This window comes from Camelina sativa, chromosome 3 (assembly GCF_030686135.1).
Source record: "Camelina sativa cultivar CO46 ecotype springtype chromosome 3, ASM3068613v1".
Taxonomy (NCBI): Eukaryota; Viridiplantae; Streptophyta; class Magnoliopsida; order Brassicales; family Brassicaceae; genus Camelina; species Camelina sativa.
This window is the reverse complement of record NC_141882.1, coordinates 31,242,356-31,264,514: the sequence shown is the minus strand read 5'-3', so window position 1 is coordinate 31,264,514 and position 22,159 is coordinate 31,242,356. Positions and strand designations below refer to the sequence as shown.

Below are 22,159 nucleotides of genomic sequence, written 5' to 3'. Positions count from 1 at the left end.
GTTCATCACCACCTCAATTTAAACCCAAGCTTTTACCCAATCGGTGAAGCCTAAGGATGAGGTTTTAAAATCGATTTCTTTCACACACTTGGTCTATGAACTCTACAAAGACCCAAGACCAAGCTTACTCAACATTGAGCTGCTAGAGAATCGATTTAACAACAAAAGCAAAATTAAAGTTTTTAAAGAAACTAAGCTGAGCGATTTAACACCTAGGCTAGGATTAAAACTTTAATTAAGCTAACTCCTAAGAGAACCAACTTGAGAACGAGTTTGAGTCACCAAGAACAGAGCCTGCTCTGATACCATGTTGGGATTTATGAGACAAAGCTCACAAGAGAGGGTAGACAAACACTTGGTGAATGAATCCCCCTTTTCCCACAACAAACTAACTCATTCTCAAGGGGGAAGGAGAGGTCATCAACTTGTGATGAACTCCCCACAAACAACCTAAATAGACCCCAAATACTAGATAGTAAATCGGATCTATGAAGGAGCAAACAGCCTAGTTTGAGACTAATCCTTGTTAAAGTATCACAACACTTAAGAGTTTGTGTACTTAGGTAGAAGGGATTTAGAATCAGTAAGCTAGGGAATAACAAGTAAATAAAGAAGAGTTTAGGTGAGATTTGAGAAGAGAATAGGCTGCCTTAAGGGCAGCCCCTAAACCGCTAACCCTAAACACTCTACATTTGTGATATGAACAAGAACACCATGTAGAGAGGAAAATCGGATTTCTCTTCTATTGAATAATCTTTTTGTTATATATTACAAAATGAGAGATTACAATGCTTAATATAGGAGAACAAATGTATATGGCCGTTTGAGATAAATGAGAGGTGAGAGTGACATATAGCCGTTGGTGCACAAGTGGGTGTATGGTGAAAGGGACAGCTCCTTCCCTTGGTTGTCTCATTCTTCACCAACCAAGGTCTCACATGCTTCCTTCCTTCCCTTCTTTTCCCTTTGTGAGACATTTAACTTCTTCTTGGGCCTCTTCTTCTTATAAGGCCTTTACTTCACAATTCTTCTCACATTGCTCTTATGGCCTTGCTGACCACTCTCATTGTTCTCACGGCCCATATGGCCTTACTGGCCACTCTTATTGTGCTCACGGCCTTACTGGCCGCTCCCACACCACTCATGGCCTTACCGGCCACACTTCTTGTACTAGCAGCCTTACCGGCCACTCTCTTCTTCCTTGTGCAGCTCGGCCTCACCGGCCTCACTCTCTCTTCTCCTTCATATATACTAATAAGAATGTGTGACAACCCAATGCATTTGACTAATTGTAAGAGTTCGGGATGAATTTGGAGTGTTTAGACAACACTTAAACCCGTTATATCCCAAAATAGGCTTAAACCGAGAAAACAGGCTAAAACCGAGAGAAACATTGATTTGAAGCAATAAACAGCTATGTTACTCTTTCTAGGGTCAAAATATGAAACAAACCAATGCATTTGACTAATTATAAGAATTCGGGTTAAATTTGGAGTGTTTAGACAACACTTAAACCCGTTTTATCCCAAAAAATGCTAAACCGAGAAAACAGGGTAAAACCGAGAGAAAACATAGATTCGAAGCAGTAAATTGCTTTGTTACTCTTTCTAGGGTCAAAATATGTAACAATACAATGCATTTTACTAATTATAAGAGTTTGGGTTGAATTTGGAGTGTTTAGACAACACTTAAACCTGTTTTAATCCAAAACAGGCTAAAACCGAGAAAACAGGCTAAAACCGAGAGAAAACATAGATTTGAAGCAGTAAACAGCTATGTTACTCTTTCTAGGGTCAAAATATGTAACAATACAATGTACTTTACTAATTATAAGAGTTTGGGCTGAATTTGGAGTGTTTAGACACCACTTTTACCCATTTTTCCCAAAACAGGCTAAAACCGAGAAAACATTGATTCGAAGCAGTAAATTTATTTGTTACTGTTTCTAGGGTCAGAATGTGTGACAACCCAATGCAATTGACTAATTGTAAGAGTTCGGGATGAATGTGGAGTGTTTAGACAACACTTAAACCCCTTTTATCCCAAAATAGGCTTCAAACCGAGAAAACAGGCTAAAATGGAGAGAAACATTGATTTAAAGCATTAAACAGCTATGGTACTCTTTCTAGGGTAAAAATATGTAACAATCCAATGCATTTGACTAATTATAAGAGTTTGGGTTGAATTTGGAGTGTTTAGACAACACTTAAACCCGTTTTATCCCAAAACAGGCTAAAACCAAGGAAACAGGCTAAAACCGAGAGAAAACATAGATTCGAAGCAGTAAACAGCTATGTCACTCTTTCTAGGGTCAAAATATGTAACAATACAATGCATTTGACTAATTATAAGAGTTCGGATTGAATTTGGAGTGTTTAGACAACACTTAAACCTGTTTTAATCCAAAACTGGCTAAAACCGAGAAAACAGGCTAAAACGGAGAGAAACATTGATTTAAAGCAGTAAACAGCTATGTTACTCTTTCTAGGGTAAAAATATGTAACAATCCAATGCATTTGACTAATTATAAGAGTTTGGGTTGAATTTGGAGTGTTTAGACACCACTTTTACCCATTTTTCCCAAAACAGGGTAAAACCGAGAAAACAGGGTAAAACCGAGAGAAAACATAGATTCGAAGCAGTAAATTGCTTTGTTACTCTTTCTAGGGTCAAAATATGTAACAATACAATGCATTTTACTAATTATAAGAGTTTTGGTTTAATTTGGAGTGTTTAGACAACACTTAAACCTGTTTTAATCCAAAACTGGCTAAAACCGAGAAAACAGGCTAAAACCGAGAGAAAACATAGATTTGAAGCAGTAAACAGCTATGTTACTCTTTCTAGGGTCAAAATATGTAACAATACAATGCATACTAATTATAAGAGTTTGGGCTGAATTTGGAGAGTTTAGACACCATTTTTACCCATTTTTCCCAAAACAGGCTAAAACCGAGAAAACATTGATTCGAAGCAGTAAATTTATTTTTTACTGTTTCTAGGGTCAGAATGTGTGACAACCAAATGCAATTGACTAATTGTAAGAGTTCGGGATGAATGTGGAGTGTTTAGACAACACTTAAACCCCTTTTATCCCAAAATAGGCTTAAACCGAGAAAACAGGCTAAAATGGAGAGAAACATTGATTTAAAGCATTAAACAGCTATGTTACTCTTTCTAGGGTAAAAATATGTAACAATCCAATGCATTTGACTAATTATAAGAGTTTGGGTTGAATTTGGAGTGTTTAGACAACACTTAAACCCGTTTTATCCCAAAACAGGCTAAAACCAAGGAAACAGGCTAAAACCGAGAGAAAACATAGATTCGAAGCAGTAAACAGCTATGTCACTCTTTCTAGGGTCAAAATATGTAGCAATACAATGCATTTGACTAATTATAAGAGTTCGGATTGAATTTGGAGTGTTTAGACAACACTTAAACCTGTTTTAATCCAAAACTGGCTAAAACCGAGAAAACAGGCTAAAACGGAGAGAAACATTGATTTAAAGCAGTAAACAGCTATGTTACTCTTTCTAGGGTAAAAATATGTAACAATCCAATGCATTTGACTAATTATAAGAGTTTGGGTTGAATTTGGAGTGTTTAGACACCACTTTTACCCATTTTTCCCAAAACAGGCTAAAACCGAGAAAACAGGGTAAAACCGAGAGAAAACATAGATTCGAAGCAGTAAATTGCTTTGTTACTCTTTCTAGGGTCAAAATATGTAACAATACAATGCATTTTACTAATTATAAGAGTTTTGGTTTAATTTGGAGTGTTTAGACAACACTTAAACCTGTTTTAATCCAAAACTGGCTAAAACCGAGAAAACAGGCTAAAACCGAGAGAAAACATAAATTTGAAGCAGTAAACAGCTATGTTACTCTTTCTAGGGTCAAAATATGTAACAATACAATGCATACTAATTATAAGAGTTTGGGCTGAATTTGGAGAGTTTAGACACCATTTTTACCCATTTTTCCCAAAACAGGCTAAAACCGAGAAAACATTGATTCGAAGCAGTAAATTTATTTGTTACTGTTTCTAGGGTCAGAATGTGTGACAACCAAATGCAATTGACTAATTGTAAGAGTTCGGGATGAATTTGGAGTGTTTAGACAACACTTAAACCCCTTTTATCCCAAAATAGGCTTAAACCGAGAAAACAGGCTAAAATGGAGAGAAACATTGATTTAAAGCAGTAAACAGCTATGTTACTCTTTCTACGGTAAAAATATGTAACAATCCAATGCATTTGACTAACTATAAGAGTTTGGGTTGAATTTGGAGTGTTTAGACACCACTTTTACCCATTTTTCCCAAAACTGGCTAAAACCGAGAAAACATTGATTCGAAGCTGTAAATTACTTTGTTACTGTTTCTAGGGTCAGAATGTGTGACAACCCAATGCATTTGACTAATTGTAAGAGTTCAGGATGAATTTGGAGTGTTTAGACAACACTTAAACCCGTTTTATCCTAAAATAGTCTTAAACCGAGAAAACAGGCTAAAACGGAGAGAAACATTGATTTAAAGCAGTAAACAGCTATGTTACTCTTTCTAGGGTCAAAATATGTAACAATCCAATGCATTTGACTAATTATAAGAGTTCGGGTTGAATTTGGAGTGTTTAGACAACACTTAAACCCGTTTTATCCCAAAACAGGCTAAAACCAAGGAAACAGGCTAAAACCGAGAGAAAACATAGATTCGAAGCAGTAAACAGCTATGTCACTCTTTCTAGGGTCAAAATATGTAACAATACAATGCATTTTACTAATTATAAGAGTTTGGGCTGAATTTGGAGTGTTTAGACACCACTTTTACCCATTTTTCCCAAAACAAGCTAAAACCGAGAAAACATTGATTCGAAGCAGTAAATTTATTTGTTACTGTTTCTAGGGTCAGAATGTGTGACAACCCAATGCATTTGACTAATTGTAAGAGTTCGGGATGAATTTGGAGTGTTTAGACAACACTTAAACCCTTTTATCCCAAAATAGGCTTAAACCGAGGAAAACAGGCTAAAACGGAGAGAAACATTGATTTAAAGCAGTAAACAGCTATGTTACTCTTTCTAGGGTAAAAAATATGTAACAATCCAATGCATTTGACTAATTATAAGAGTTTGGGTTGAATTTGGAGTGTTTAGACACCACTTTTACCCATTTTTCCCAAAACAGGCTAAAACCGAGAAAAACATTGGTTTGAAGCAGTAAATTGCTTTGTTACTGTTTCTAAGGTCAGAATGTGTGACAACCCAATGCATTTGACTAATTGTAAGAGTTCGGGATGAATTTGGAGTGTTTAGACAACACTTAAACCCGTTTTATCCCAAAATAGGCTTAAACCGAGAAAACAGGCTAAAACCGAGAGAAACATTGATTTGAAGCAATAAACAGCTATGTTACTCTTTCTAGGGTCAAAATATGAAACAAACCAATGCATTTGACTAATTATAAGAATTCGGGTTAAATTTGGAGTGTTTAGACAACACTTAAACCCGTTTTATCCCAAAACATGCTAAACCGAGAAAACAGGGTAAAACCGAGAGAAAACATAGATTCGAAGCAGTAAATTGCTTTGTTACTCTTTCTAGGGTCAAAATATGTAACAATACAATGCATTTTACTAATTATAAGAGTTTGGGTTGAATTTGGAGTGTTTAGACAACACTTAAACCTGTTTTAATCCAAAACAGGCTAAAACCGAGAAAACAGGCTAAAACCGAGAGAAAACATAGATTTGAAGCAGTAAACAGCTATGTTACTCTTTCTAGGGTCAAAATATGTAACAATACAATGTACTTTACTAATTATAAGAGTTTGGGCTGAATTTGGAGTGTTTAGACACCACTTTTACCCATTTTTCCCAAAACAGGCTAAAACCGAGAAAACATTGATTCGAAGCAGTAAATTTATTTGTTACTGTTTCTAGGGTCAGAATGTGTGACAACCCAATGCAATTGACTAATTGTAAGAGTTCGGGATGAATGTGGAGTGTTTAGACAACACTTAAACCCCTTTTATCCCAAAATAGGCTTAAACCGAGAAAACAGGCTAAAATGGAGAGAAACATTGATTTAAAGCATTAAACAGCTATGGTACTCTTTCTAGGGTAAAAATATGTAACAATCCAATGCATTTGACTAATTATAAGAGTTTGGGTTGAATTTGGAGTGTTTAGACAACACTTAAACCCGTTTTATCCCAAAACAGGCTAAAACCAAGGAAACAGGCTAAACCCGAGAGAAAACATAGATTCGAAGCAGTAAACAGCTATGTCATTCTTTCTAGGGTCAAAATATGTAACAATACAATGCATTTGACTAATTATAAGAGTTCGGATTGAATTTGGAGTGTTTAGACAACACTTAAACCTGTTTTAATCCAAAACTGGCTAAAACCGAGAAAACAGGCTAAAACGGAGAGAAACATTGATTTAAAGCAGTAAACAGCTATGTTACTCTTTCTAGGGTAAAAATATGTAACAATCCAATGCATTTGACTAATTATAAGAGTTTGGGTTGAATTTGGAGTGTTTAGACACCACTTTTACCCATTTTTCCCAAAACAGGCTAAAACCGAGAAAACCGGGTAAAACCGAGAGAAAACATAGATTCGAAGCAGTAAATTGCTTTGTTACTCTTTCTAGGGTCAAAATATGTAACAATACAATGCATTTTACTAATTATAAGAGTTTTGGTTTAATTTGGAGTGTGTAGACAACACTTAAACCTGTTTTAATCCAAAACTGGCTAAAACCGAGAAAACAGGCTAAAACCGAGAGAAAACATAGATTTGAAGCAGTAAACAGCTATGTTACTCTTTCTAGGGTCAAAATATGTAACAATACAATGCATACTAATTATAAGAGTTTGGGCTGAATTTGGAGAGTTTAGACACCATTTTTACCCATTTTTCCCAAAACAGGCTAAAACCGAGAAAACATTGATTCGAAGCAGTAATTTATTTGTTACTGTTTCTAGGGTCAGAATGTGTGACAACCCAATGCAATTGACTAATTGTAAGAGTTCGGGATGAATGTGGAGTGTTTAGACAACACTTAAACCCCTTTTATCCCAAAATAGGCTTAAACCGAGAAAATAGGCTAAAATGGAGAGAAACATTGATTTAAAGCATTAAACAGCTATGTTACTCTTTCTAGGGTAAAAATATGTAACAATCCAATGCATTTGACTAATTATAAGAGTTTGGGTTGAATTTGGAGTGTTTAGACACCACGTTTACCCATTTTTCCCAAAACTGGCTAAAACCGAGAAAACATTGATTCGAAGCTGTAAATTACTTTGTTACTGTTTCTAGGGTCAGAATGTGTGACAACCCAATGCATTTGACTAATTGTAAGAGTTCGGGATGAATTTGGAGTGTTTAGACAACACTTAAACCCTTTTATCCCAAAATAGGCTTAAACCGAGAAAACATGCTAAAACGGAGAGAAACATTGATTTAAAGCAGTAAACAGCTATGTTACTCTTTCGAGGGTAAAAATATGTAACAATCCAATGCATTTGACTAATTATAAGAGTTTGGGTTGAATTTGGAGTGTTTAGACAACACTTCAACCCGTTTTATCCCAAAACAGGCTACCAAGGAAACAGGCTAAAACCGAGAGAAAACATAGATTCGAAGCAGTAAACAGCTATGTCACTCTTTCTAGGGTCAAAATATGTAACAATACAATGCATTTTACTCATTATAAGAGTTTGGGCTGAATTTGGAGTGTTTAGACACCACTTTTACCCATTTTTCCCAAAACAGGCTAAAACCGAGAAAACATTGATTCGAAGCAGTAAATTTATTTGTTACTGTTTCTAGGGTCAGAATGTGTGACAACCCAATGCAATTGACTAATTGTGAGAGTTCGGGATGAATGTGGAGTGTTTAGACAACACTTAAACCCCTTTTATCCCAAAATAGGCTTAAACCGAGAAAACAGCATAAAACGGAGAGAAACATTGATTTAAAGCAGTAAACAGCTATGTTACTCTTTCTAGGGTAAAAATATGTAACAATCCAATGCATTTGACTAATTATAAGAGTTTGGGTTGAATTTGGAGTGTTTAGACACCACTTTTACCCATTTTTCCCAAAACAGGCTAAAACCGAGAAAACATTGGTTTGAAGCAGTAAATTGCTTTGTTACTGTTTCTAAGGTCAGAATTGTTGGGATTTATGAGACAAAGCTCACAAGAGAGGGTAGACAAACACTTGGTGAATGAATCCCCCTTTTCCCACAACAAACTAACTCATTCTCAAGGGGGAAGGAGAGGTCATCAACTTGTGATGAACTCCCCACAAACAACCTAAATAGACCCCAAATACTAGATAGTAAATCGGATCTATGAAGGAGCAAACAGCCTAGTTTGAGACTAATCCTTGTTAAAGTATCACAACACTTAAGAGTTTGTGTACTTAGGTAGAAGGGATTTAGAATCAGTAAGCTAGGGAATAACAAGTAAATAAAGAAGAGTTTAGGTGAGATTTGAGAAGAGAATAGGCTGCCTTAAGGGCAGCCCCCTAAACCGCTAACCCTAAACACTCTACATTTGTGATATGAACAAGAACACCATGTAGAGAGGAAAATCGGATTTCTCTTCTATTGAATAATCTTTTTGTTATATATTACAAAATGAGAGATTACAATGCTTAATATAGGAGAACAAATGTATATGGCCGTTTGAGATAAATGAGAGGTGAGAGTGACATATAGCCGTTGGTGCACAAGTGGGTGTATGGTGAAAGGGACAGCTCCTTCCCTTGGTTGTCTCATTCTTCACCAACCAAGGTCTCACATGCTTCCTTCCTTCCCTTCTTTTCCCTTTGTGAGACATTTAACTTCTTCTTGGGCCTCTTCTTCTTATAAGGCCTTTACTTCACAATTCTTCTCACATTGCTCTTATGGCCTTGCTGACCACTCTCATTGTTCTCACGGCCCATATGGCCTTACTGGCCACTCTTATTGTGCTCACGGCCTTACTGGCCGCTCCCACACCACTCATGGCCTTACCGGCCACACTTCTTGTACTAGCAGCCTTACCGGCCACTCTCTTCTTCCTTGTGCAGCTCGGCCTCACCGGCCTCACTCTCTCTTCTCCTTCATATATACTAATACTATGTTACTCTTTCTAGGGTCAAAATATGAAACAAACCAATGCATTTGACTAATTATAAGAGTTCGGGTTAAATTTGGAGTGTTTAGACAACACTTAAACCCGTTTTATCCCAAAACATGCTAAACCGAGAAAACAGGGTAAAACCGAGAGAAAACATAGATTCGAAGCAGTAAATTGCTTTGTTACTCTTTCTAGGGTCAAAATATGTAACAATACAATGCATTTTACTAATTATAAGAGTTTGGGTTGAATTTGGAGTGTTTAGACAACACTTAAACCTGTTTTAATCCAAAACAGGCTAAAACCGAGAAAACAGGCTAAAACCGAGAGAAAACATAGATTTGAAACAGTAAACAGCTATGTTACTCTTTCTAGGGTCAAAATATGTAACAATACAATGTACTTTACTAATTATAAGAGTTTGGGCTGAATTTGGAGTGTTTAGACACCACTTTTAACCATTTTTCCCAAAACAGTCTAAAACCGAGAAAACATTGATTCGAAGCAGTAATTTATTTGTTACTGTTTCTAGGGTCAGAATGTGTGACAACCCAATGCAATTGACTAATTGTAAGAGTTCGGGATGAATGTGGAGTGTTTAGACAACACTTAAACCCCTTTTATCCCAAAATAGGCTTAAACCGAGAAAACAGGCTAAAATGGAGAGAAACATTGATTTAAAGCATTAAACAGCTATGTTACTCTTTCTAGGGTCAAAATATGTAACAATCCAATGCATTTGACTAATTATAAGAGTTTGGGTTGAATTTGGAGTGTTTAGACACCACTTTTACCCATTTTTCCCAAAACTGGCTAAAACCGAGAAAACATTGATTCGAAGCTGTAAATTACTTTGTTACTGTTTCTAGGGTCAGAATGTGTGACAACCCAATGCATTTGACTAATTGTAAGAGTTCAGGATGAATTTGGAGTGTTTAGACAACACTAAAACCCGTTTTATCCTAAAATAGGCTTAAACCGAGAAAACAGGCTAAAACGGAGAGAAACATTGATTTAAAGCAGTAAACATCTATGTTACTCTTTCGAGGGTAAAAATATGTAACAATCCAATGCATTTGACTAATTATAAGAGTTTGGGTTGAATTTGGAGTGTTTAGACAACACTTCAACCCGTTTTATCCCAAAACAGGCTACCAAGGAAACAGGCTAAAACCGAGAGAAAACATAGATTCGAAGCAGTAAACAGCTATGTCACTCTTTCTAGGGTCAAAATATGTAACAATACAATGCATTTTACTAATTATAAGAGTTTGGGCTGAATTTGGAGTGTTTAGACACCACTTTTACCCATTTTTCCCAAAACAGGCTAAAACCGAGAAAACATTGATTCGAAGCAGTAAATTTATTTGTTACTGTTTCTAGGGTCAGAATGTGTGACAACCCAATGCAATTGACTAATTGTGAGAGTTCGGGATGAATGTGGAGTGTTTAGACAACACTTAAACCCCTTTTATCCCAAAATAGGCTTTAACCGAGAAAACAGCATAAAACGGAGAGAAACATTGATTTAAAGCAGTAAACAGCTATGTTACTCTTTCTAGGGTAAAAATATGTAACAATCCAATGCATTTGACTAATTATAAGAGTTTGGGTTGAATTTGGAGTGTTTAGACAACACTTCAACCCGTTTTATCCCAAAACAGGCTACCAAGGAAACAGGCTAAAACCGAGAGAAAACATAGATTCGAAGCAGTAAACAGCTATGTCACTCTTTCTAGGGTCAAAATATGTAACAATACAATGCATTTTACTAATTATAAGAGTTTGGGCTGAATTTGGAGTGTTTAGACACCACTTTTACCCATTTTTCCCAAAACTGGCTAAAACCGAGAAAACATTGATTCGAAGCTGTAAATTACTTTGTTACTGTTTCTAGGGTCAGAATGTGTGACAACCCAATGCATTTGACTAATTGTAAGAGTTCAGGATGAATTTGGAGTGTTTAGACAACACTAAAACCCGTTTTATCCTAAAATAGGCTTAAACCGAGAAAACAGGCTAAAACGGAGAGAAACATTGATTTAAAGCAGTAAACAGCTATGTTACTCTTTCTAGGGTCAAAATATGTAACAATCCAATGCATTTGACTAATTATAAGAGTTTGGGTTGAATTTGGAGTGTTTAGACAACACTTAAACCCGTTTTATCCCAAAACAGGCTAAAACCAAGGGAAACAGGCTAAAACCGAGAGAAAACATAGATTCGAAGCAGTAAATAGCTATGTCAGTCTTTCTAGGGTCAAAATATGTAACAATACAATGCATTTTACTAATTATAAGAGTTTGGGCTGAATTTGGAGTGTTTAGACACCACTTTTACCCATTTTTCCCAAAACAAGCTAAAACCGAGAAAACATTGATTCGAAGCAGTAAATTTATTTGTTACTGTTTCTAGGTTCAGAATGTGTGACAACCCAATGAAATTGACTAATTGTAAGAGTTCGGGATGAATTTGGAGTGTTTAGACAACACTTAAACCCCTTTTATCCCAAAATAGGCTTAAACCGAGAAAACAGGCTAAAATGGAGAGAAACATTGATTTAAAGGAGTAAACAGCTATGTTACTCTTTCTACGGTAAAAATATGTAACAATCCAATGCATTTGACTAATTATAAGAGTTTCGGTTGAATTTGGAGTGTTTAGACACCACTTAAACCCGTTTTATCCCAAAACATGCTAAAACCGAGAAAACAGGGTAAAAACCGAGAGAAAACATAGATTCGAAGCAGTAAATTGCTTTGTTACTCTTTCTAGGGTCAAAATATGTGACAATACAATGCATTTTACTAATTATAAGAGTTTGGGTTGAATTTGGAGTGTTTAGACAACACTTAAACCTGTTTTAATCCAAAACAGGCTAAAACCGAGAAAACAGGCTAAAACCGAGAGAAAACATAGATTTGAAGCAGTTGTAAGTTTAGAAGAAAAGAGAATGAGAAGATTGAGTGTGTAGAACAAGTAAATTTGTGTTTAGTTGAGTGAGTAAACGAGAGAGAGAGAGAGAGAGTGTAAGCGAAACCAAAGTGTAGAAGAAGAAAGAAACTTTCTTACTTGATTTGGATCCTAGATACAAACTAATTATAGGCTATACAAGTAGAATATTCTCTACAGATTCTATGCACAAGTTACATGACTGAAAGTGACATGTCTCCTTAAACATACATGTGACTCTTATTTGACTTCTCTTTGCTTCCCACTTGTGTAATCTCGACAACGGCTAAATAAAGGAAGGTTCTAGTGGCTTTGTGACCGTTGGGGACTTCAGCTAGTGGACTGGACTCGCTAACCTTCTAACATGTACGGATGGCCCATCTTTCCTTGGTTGTACGGACGGCCCATCTTGCATTGGCCGTATGGACAGTGCTTGTACGGACGGTGTGGTGCGGATGGTGTGTGTGTGAGTTCTCATACTCCCCCTCAAGCTTTAAGCGACTTATTGTCGATAAAGATTGAAGATCACGAACACCTACCTCATTAAAAACCTTAGTATAGAAAACCACTTGGGAAAAACTATACTTAAGGGAAAAAGAGTGTAGGTGCCATGTGAGGGTACTCATGGCCGAGTGAGGTCTATAAGACCAAGTTTAGAATGGATATACTCACACACTTGTGGACTAGCTGCCTTGGTGAGAATGTCAGCGAGTTGTTCAGAGCTTTTGGTGTGGCAAGGGAGAGTGACCCCAAGTTGAATTTGTTCGCGGACCTTATGACAATCGACCTCGATGTGTTTTCTCCGTTCATGAAACACAGAGTTAGTGGCTATGTGTATGGCCGCCTCATTATCACAATGCATAGTGATAGGTTTTGATGATTCAACTCCAAGATCTTTCAGTAGAGCCTTAAGCCACATCAGTTCGGTAGTCAGTTTCCTCATGGCCCTATACTCTGCTTCAGCACTTGAAAGTGATACCACCTTTTGTTTCTTGCTTTTCCATGTGACAAGATTGCCTCCTAGGAATGTGCAATATCCGGTTGTTGATCGACGGTCTTCGCGGTCGCCGGCGTAATCAGCATCACAATATCCTACCAGTTCCGTGTTCTCATTGCGTCCCATCCATGTTGGGATTTATGAGACAAAGCTCACAAGAGAGGGTAGACAAACACTTGGTGAATGAATCCCCCTTTTCCCACAACAAACTAACTCATTCTCAAGGGGGAAGGAGAGGTCATCAACTTGTGATGAACTCCCCACAAACAACCTAAATAGACCCCAAATACTAGATAGTAAATCGGATCTATGAAGGAGCAAACAGCCTAGTTTGAGACTAATCCTTGTTAAAGTATCACAACACTTAAGAGTTTGTGTACTTAGGTAGAAGGGATTTAGAATCAGTAAGCTAGGGAATAACAAGTAAATAAAGAAGAGTTTAGGTGAGATTTGAGAAGAGAATAGGCTGCCTTAAGGGCAGCCCCTAAACCGCTAACCCTAAACACTCTACATTTGTGATATGAACAAGAACACCATGTAGAGAGGAAAATCGGATTTCTCTTCTATTGAATAATCTTTTGTTATTTTTACATTGAAGTGAATTACAACTTAATATAGGGAATACAATGCTTATGACCGTTAGAGAGAGGAAGAGAGTGTTGATAGGGACATTCTCTCGATTTGGTGAAGGTGATAGTGACATCCTTCCCTTCCTTGCACATGTGATTCTTTTCTTGTGACCGTTAGGTTCTTCCTCCTTGAAAGCGACTTCCTTCCTTCTTCCTTTGGCATCTTCTTCCTTTGGCAGCTTCTTGATCACATGGTGGGCCGAGTCTTCCTTCTTCTCATCACTCACACTCGGCCTCATTCCTTCCTTCTTTCCTTTGTGAGACTTCCTCTTGGGCTTCTTCTTCTTATAAGGCCTTTGCCCTTCTCATTGCACTTATGGCCTTCTCTTATTCTTCATTCAGCCCACATGGCCTTACTCATTGTATTCACGGCCTAACTGGCCGTTCTCATGCCATTCATGGCCTCACGGCCACTCTTCTTGGTGCACACGGCCTTACCGGCCGTTCTTCTTGTGTTGGCAGCCTCACCGGCCACTTCTCTTCTTCTTCTATGGTTCGGCCCTTACCGGCCTCTTCTCTCTTCTCTTCCTTACATTCTAATACTCCCCCGCACGCTTGATCTGCAGGGCACCATGGGGACCAAAGATCAAGGGTGGACTAGTGTCATCTACCTCATTAAAAAACCTCAACAAAGAAAACCTCTTGGGATAAAACTTTGTTAAGGGAAAAAGAGTATAGACTCCACTATCCATGATGTCCCTTGACCTTGGTTTGCAAAGAACTAGCTCCCTTCTCTTCATGATTTGAACCGCTCCTACTCCTTAGCCCACCTTGCCTTTAGCACATTCCTTATGATCTCCATCCTTGCGCCTTTAGAGTTTCTTTGAGGCTCTCATAGTCTCCTTTATCCTTAAACAAGTGATAAAGAAGAAAAGAATAAGTGTTTGCTATGAGGAATATCAAAGAAAATTCTAAAAGTGTGACAATTTAAGAAGAATCATATTAAAGAGTAAAGACTAGTAATGAAGCTAAGGTAATGAATTTATGAATTAAAATAGAGAAGGGTTTAGAGCACAGCCTTTATGGTGTTTTGATGGATAGGAAGGAGAGAGTTGATCACAGTTGCGGTTTGGAATTCCTCCTTGAGACCGCTCCTCTAACCATGGTTTTAAACCCGGTCAGTTTTATTTGTCAGACTGACACATGCCCACCGAATCGGACATAACTTTCGAACGGCTGCTCGGATTGGTATGATTCCACTTCCACTGGCAAGATGACTCTGTGGTCTCGAACTTTAATGAATAACGCGGAAGCCGAATCGCAGTGGAAGGGTTTCGTCCGAGTCGATCTTTGAGACGCTTCGGCTGAGCTTTAAGTAAAGACTTTTGCTTGTGGCCGAGCAGAATCTGTGAGGTACGGTCTGAAGTCACTTGATCTCCCCCGTAACCTTTACTTGATGATGGGCTGAAACCTCATCACCTCAGTTGAAGCCTTGTGCATCACCGTTCTTGTGCACATCCAATCAACAGTTGAAACCTTGTGCATCACCTTTCTTAAAGACCATTGTGCACATCCGATCAACAACTTGGCACTAACACACATGCTCTTGGACTGATTCATCACCTTCCACCAGCTTAACAAAGACTTGGTGGCCCTTGGTTCTAACTCCAGGCATTGTGCTGCGCTCTCCTCATGGCTATCTTGTAGCCTTCAACCTCGCCACTTCTTCTTCTTGAGATAGTAGGCGAGCTCCACACAATCTTCAAGGCTGAAGCTGAAACCAAATTCAATGGAACAGATTCTAAACAAGAGATTGTTAGAGATTAGAGAATAGAGAATATAGAATATTACTGAAAATAAAATAGAATTTAGAGAATAAGTAACCAGAGAATTAGTAACCAAGAGTATAGAGTATAGTAGAGTATATGGGCGGAAGTATAAGGTGAGTGGAGAGTAGAATAGAGAATTTGCTCAAGAGTTCTTATGGACAGAGTTATACTCTGTTTTCTTGAGTTTGCAGAAGCTTTGACAGCCAAGAGCATCCAACATTCAACAAGACTTTGGTGCTTTAATGGCTGAAACACATGGACCGTTTGGAAAATTAATTTCTCCAACGGTTTGGACCTAACTCATGGTAGAATCACTTAAACAAAGTGTTCTCCAAGATCTTAAGGCTTTAGATCCACGAAAATAACATATAGAAGATGTTTTTCGTGGTCCCAAGCAAAGAAGAAACAACAAAAGCCTTTGGAACAACCTATTGTCCAACGGTTAAAAGAATGCATCTTTGAACAGCTTTAGTCTAGTTGACCAAGCGGACATGAGATGCGAAAATTAAGATCTCTCTCTTCTTCAAGCTTGAATCTGGACACACCATAGGGCCAGAAACAAAGCTTTCTCAACATTGAGAAGAAGAAGTAGCGATTTAGTAATTAAGCCTTTAAAGGAAATTTAACAAAAGCAAAATTAAACCTTTAGAGGAAAATTAACTAAATCCTAAGAGAGCTAAATCCTAAGAATTTCGTGGCTCATACAAGCACACAAGAACCGTGAATCCTCACCATGAACAACACAATTTGCTCAATGGTTCATCACTTCCCACACATCCCAAAATAAACAAAGCTATTACCAAATCGGTAAAGCTTAAGGATGGGGCTTGTAAAATCGATTTCTTTCCACACACTTGGTCTACAAATTCTAACAAGACAAGAGACCAAGCTTACTCAACAATGAGCTGCTAGAGAATCGATTTAATCAACAAAAGCAAAATTAAAGCTTTAAAGAAACTAAGCTAAGCGATTTAACACCTAAGCAAAGTCTAAAACTTTAACTAAGCTAACTCCTAAGAAAACCAACTTGAGAACGAGTTTGAGTCACCAAAAACAGAGCCTGCTCTGATACCATGTTGGGATTTATGAGACAAAGCTCACAAGAGAGGGTAGACAAACACTTGGTGAATGAATCCCCCTTTTCCCACAACAAACTAACTCATTCTCAAGGGGGAAGGAGAGGTCATCAACTTGTGATGAACTCCCCACAAACAACCTAAATAGACCCCAAATACTAGATAGTAAATCGGATCTATGAAGGAGCAAACAGCCTAGTTTGAGACTAATCCTTGTTAAAGTATCACAACACTTAAGAGTTTGTGTACTTAGGTAGAAGGGATTTAGAATCAGTAAGCTAGGGAATAACAAGTAAATAAAGAAGAGTTTAGGTGAGATTTGAGAAGAGAATAGGCTGCCTTAAGGGCAGCCCCTAAACCGCTAACCCTAAACACTCTACATTTGTGATATGAACAAGAACACCATGTAGAGAGGAAAATCGGATTTCTCTTCTATTGAATAATCTTTTGTTATTTTTACATTGAAGTGAATTACAACTTAATATAGGGAATACAATGCTTATGACCGTTAGAGAGAGGAAGAGAGTGTTGATAGGGACATTCTCTCGATTTGGTGAAGGTGATAGTGACATCCTTCCCTTCCTTGCACATGTGATTCTTTTCTTGTGACCGTTAGGTTCTTCCTCCTTGAAAGCGACTTCCTTCCTTCTTCCTTTGGCATCTTCTTCCTTTGGCAGCTTCTTGATCACATGGTGGGCCGAGTCTTCCTTCTTCTCATCACTCACACTCGGCCTCATTCCTTCCTTCTTTCCTTTGTGAGACTTCCTCTTGGGCTTCTTCTTCTTATAAGGCCTTTGCCCTTCTCATTGCACTTATGGCCTTCTCTTATTCTTCATTCAGCCCACATGGCCTTACTCATTGTATTCACGGCCTAACTGGCCGTTCTCATGCCATTCATGGCCTCACGGCCACTCTTCTTGGTGCACACGGCCTTACCGGCCGTTCTTCTTGTGTTGGCAGCCTCACCGGCCACTTCTCTTCTTCTTCTATGGTTCGGCCTTACCGGCCTCTTCTCTCTTCTCTTCCTTACATTCTGATAATCCAGATGCCTTGTCCGGGCGCACCTTTGATGTATTTGAGGATCCGGTTCACCATGTTCCAATGATGGACAGTTGGGTTTTGCATATGCTGGCTAGCCTGGTTCACAGCAAAACAAATGTCATGTCGAGTAATAGTAAGGTAGATAAGCTTACCTACTAGCCGCCGATATCGTGTGACATCTTCAAATGGAGCCGCCTCAAGCTCCCCATTTCCTCCTGCTTTATAGTTTTCTTCGAGTGGTGTTGCCACATCCTTTGAACCAAGTTTTCCTGCTTCAGCTAAGAGATCAAGTGCATATTTTCTTTGTGATAAGAATAATCCCTCATTAGTCCTATATACCTCTATCCCAAGAAAGTACTTAAGTTCTCCAAAGTCTTTAATATCAAATACTGATTTAAGGAAATCTTTGGTGTCTTGAATCCCTACCTTGTCACTTCCAGATATGATGATATCATCAACATATACTAGAATGACTATAATACCTTTATCACTTGGTAGGGTGAAGAGGGTGTGGTCAGCTTCTGATTTGTGGAAGCCTCTCCCAAGCAATGTAGTGCTTAGTTTGTGGTACCATTCTCTTGGAGATTGTTTTAAACCATATATGGCCTTGTTGAGCTTAAAGACTTTTCCAGGTCCAATGGTGTCTTCTAGGCCGGGTGGTGGCCTCATGTACACCTCATCTTCCAGTTCACCTTGTAAGAACGCATTCTTAACATCCATTTGCCAAAGCTCCCAATCCAAGTTGGTGGCCAAGGATAAGACGACTCAAACTGTGTGTAGTTTGGCCACCAGAGCAAACGTATCAAGATAGTCCTCCCCATACGTTTGTGTAAACCCACGTGCGACAAGGCGGGCCTTATGGCGTTCAATCTCCCCATCACTCTTGTATTTAATAGTGAAGATCCACCGTGAGGTGACAGCCTTCTTTCCTTTGGGTAAGTCGGCCTCATCCCATGTGTGGTTTTTCTCCATTGCTACTCTCTCTGCATGAACCGCATCACTCCATACCTTGTGCTCCTTAGCCTCATCATATGTTTGTGGAATCCAATGCTTATCAATTTGGCCAAGGAAGGCTTGGTGTTCCACCGGAAAGTGAGCCAACGTGCACACAGCTTGAATCGGATGAGCTACGGCGGCATTGTTGTAGTACACACGTGTGTTTGGCCAGTTAGACGAGGGAAACTTGAGCCTTTGGCTGCGTCTCAATGGAATAACTTCCTCAATATCATCATCCTCGTCGTCATCAACATGTTGTTCACTTGTCTCGGTCGGGTGAACCGTATCCGCAAGATTCTCCGAGTGAGTCTCTTCCTGATGTAATGGGGCCATTGGCATCGGTTGAGTGTTAGACTTGCTGGGGCTGTTTTCTATAGGTGGCTCAGACTCTCCTGGTGAGTTTGGCTCGGGTGAGATAGGGGCGTCCCGAACGTTTTGATCGTTTGTGACTCCTAGCCGTTCGAGGATGATCCGGAGGTTTGTTGCCCGATCGGATGGAGGGTTTGACAAGTCTCGTAGTTCGTCCCAGTTTTTCTTGTTGTAGTATCCTTGAGACTCCATGAACTTCACATCCTGAGATACTAAGACCCTTTTGGCTTCATGATCATAGCACTTATACCCTTTTTGTGTCGTTGAATAGCCAATGGACATAGCCTTGGTGCTTTTGGCCTCAAGTTTGTCGCGTAATTCACCTGGTCTCAGCACAAAGCACGTACAACCAAATACTCGTAAGTGGTCCAACATAGGTTTTTCTTTATTCAATACCTCAAATGGAGAGACGTCTTGCAAAATCTTTGTGGGTATGCGATTGATGAGATAACACGCCGCAAGGACAGCATCACTCCAAAAATGTTTTGGGACATTTGTGTGGAACATCATGGACCGAGCCACTTCCATTAGGTGCCTGTTCTTCTTTTCAGCCACACCATTTTGTTGTGGAGTGTAAGGGCAACTGGTTTGATGGATTATGCCATATTTGGTGAGATGTTGTTTAAAGGCATGGCTTGTGTATTCTCCCCCATTATCTGATCTCAACATTTTAATCTTTGCATTATAGTGGTTAGTCACATAATTTTGGAAACTAATAAATGCTTCAAGAACTCTATCCTTAGAGGGGAGCAAGGTTAGCAAAGTATACTTAGATTTTTCATCAATAAAAGTAACAAAATACTTTTGATTTTCTCTAGATAAGCATGGAGAAGTCCATACATCAGAATGAACAAGATCAAAGCAATTTTCATAGATAGTCAAAGACTTAGAAAAAACCGATTTGCAATGTTTACCAAGAATACATGCCTCACATTCAGCATTTTTGAAAGAAATATTTGGAAACATAAGTTCTAGAGCTCGAAAGTGAGGGTGTCCTAGTCTAGCATGCCAAATAGAGTCATTAGGTTTAACAATAACCGAATTAAAACAAGATGAAGAAGAAGCAGATAGGTTCAAGTCCTCAAGCACATAGAGATCATCCTTAGATCCTCCTTGGCCAAGAACTTTACTTGTCTCAATATCCTGAAAATAAACCTTGTTAGGACCAAATATTGCATAGCAATTTAAATCAGTGGTAGCTCTCTTAACTGATAGCAAGTTAGATGTAAAACTAGGCATGTAAAAGGCCTTAGAAACTTTATCAAACAATTTTAACTTTCCTATTCCCTTAACCGGTACTTTTTCACCATTCGCAATAATCACATTCCCTAAGGCAGGTTCAATGTCACTAATCAGCTTAGGATCACTAATCATGTAATGAGATGCACCTGAATCAACTATAAGAGGTTTATCCGGTTTTAAAGCAAGAAAAGTGTTACCGGAGGCCTCCTTGAGGGCTTTGATGAGGGCGTCCAGGTCTGACTTCCTTACCAGCTCCGATGATGAGGCTAGTGCAGTACCATTCCCTTCAATGCCTCGGTGGTTTGTGTCAGTTGTTGCCACTTCCCCCACTATGGCTGATTGGTGAGCCTTTGGACCTCCACGATTGGTGATGCCTCGGTTGACTCTAAGGTGAGGGTGAAGGATCCAGCAGCGACTCTTGAAGTGGCCAGGTTTCTTACAATGGTCACACACCGGAGGGTTCTTGTCATCATGTCGGTAGTATCCTTTGTTTGCAGCCGATGCCTCCACCTTATTTGCGGTCACAAGTTCACCTTTGTTTCCAAATAGCCCCATGGAGCCATGCTCCTTCTGGATCTGGCTGCATACATCATCTAGACTAGGAAGCTTATCTGACCTCAAGATATGTTTTATGAGGTCATTGTAAGATGGATTCAGGGTGAGAAGGAGGCCGAACACCTTGTCTTGCTCGCGCCTCTCATTCAAGATGGCCGGATCAAGCGTTGCCAGCCTTAGCATCTCAAGCTCAGCCCAAGAGACCGAAACTTTCCAAAGTGTTTGGTGAACTCCATGTCTTCTTGACTAAGGTTGTTAATGGCCCTCTTGATTTCAAACACTCGGTTCAAATTGGTGGTGTTACCGAACACATTTTGTAATGTGTCCCATAGATCCTTGGCTGTCTCACAATATGAGTAGGCTTCGAGTATTGGAGCATCAAGAGAGTTTTGAATGATGGCAAGAACACTTTGGTCTTCTTGAAACCATTTGTCTTCACCGCTTGTGACGGCTTCTTTGCCATCGATGGTAGGCTCTTCCTTTGGAGCCTCACTCGTTGTAATATGGGTCTAAAGCCCTCGGCCGCATAGTGCCGTCTTTGTGGTCCTCGCCCACAACAAGTAGTTCTCTCCTTTGAGAGTGACTGGAACAATCAAAGTCTTTGTGCCTTCCATGGTGTTTTGTCCGCTGGTCAATAGTGTTATCCAACGGTTACAAGGGATTGCTTCTTGCGATTGAAACAGAAATGAAGAGAGTAAGAAGAGCAGAAGTGGTTAATGAGTGAGAGGATGAAAACTAGGAGCAACAATGCTCTGATACCATGTAAGTTTAGAAGAAAAGAGAATGAGAAGATTGAGTGTGTAGAACAAGTAAATTTGTGTTTAGTTGAGTGAGTAAACGAGAGAGAGAGAGAGAGAGTGTAAGCGAAACCAAAGTGTAGAAGAAGAAAGAAACTTTCTTACTTGATATGGATCCTAGATACAAACTAATTATAGGCTATACAAGTAGAATATTCTCTACAGATTCTATGCCCAAGTTACATGACTGAAAGTGACATGTCTCCTTAAACATACATGTGACTCTTATTTGACTTCTCTTTGCTTCCCACTTGTGTAATCTCGACAACGACCTAAATGGAGGAAGGTTCTAGTGGCTTTGTGACCGTTGGGGACTTCAGCTAGTGGACTGGACTCGCTAACCTTCTAACATGTACGGATGGCCCATCTTTCCTTGGTTGTACGGACAGCCCATCTTGCATTGGCCGTACGGACAGTGCTTGTACGGACAGTGTGGTGCGGATGGTGTGTGTGTGAGTTCTCATAGCAGTAAACAGATATGTTACTCTTTCTAGGGTCAAAATATGTAACAATACAATGCACTTTACTAATTATAAGAGTTTGGGTTGTATTTGGAGTGTTTAGACACCACTTTTACCCATTTTTTGCCCAAAA

At 39.0% G+C, this 22,159-nt stretch overlaps 1 protein-coding gene across 1 annotated transcript; it reads right to left on the bottom strand.

Moving 5' to 3' along the window:
- Positions 1 to 18,371: 18,371 nt before the first annotated feature.
- On the bottom strand, positions 18,372 to 20,951 carry LOC147947938 (uncharacterized). The gene is made up of 2 exons (XM_087507493.1): positions 20,492 to 20,951; positions 18,372 to 19,294 (listed from the first exon to the last, which is right to left on the bottom strand). Exons 1-2 carry the CDS (start codon positions 20,949 to 20,951, stop codon positions 18,372 to 18,374), a joined length of 1,383 nt encoding a protein of 460 aa, XP_087363619.1.
- Positions 20,952 to 22,159: the final 1,208 nt, after the last annotated feature.

Bases quoted from the DNA above. Each gene is read 5' to 3' on its own strand.
- LOC147947938 (XM_087507493.1), bottom strand. From the start codon at position 20,951: ATGCTAAGGCTGGCAACGCTTGATCCGGCCATCTTGAATGAGAGGCGC. The intron at 19,295-20,491 runs GTACTGCACTAG...TGCTGAGACCAG, and splicing joins CCGAGGCATTGAAGGGAATG to GTGAATTACGCGACAAACTT.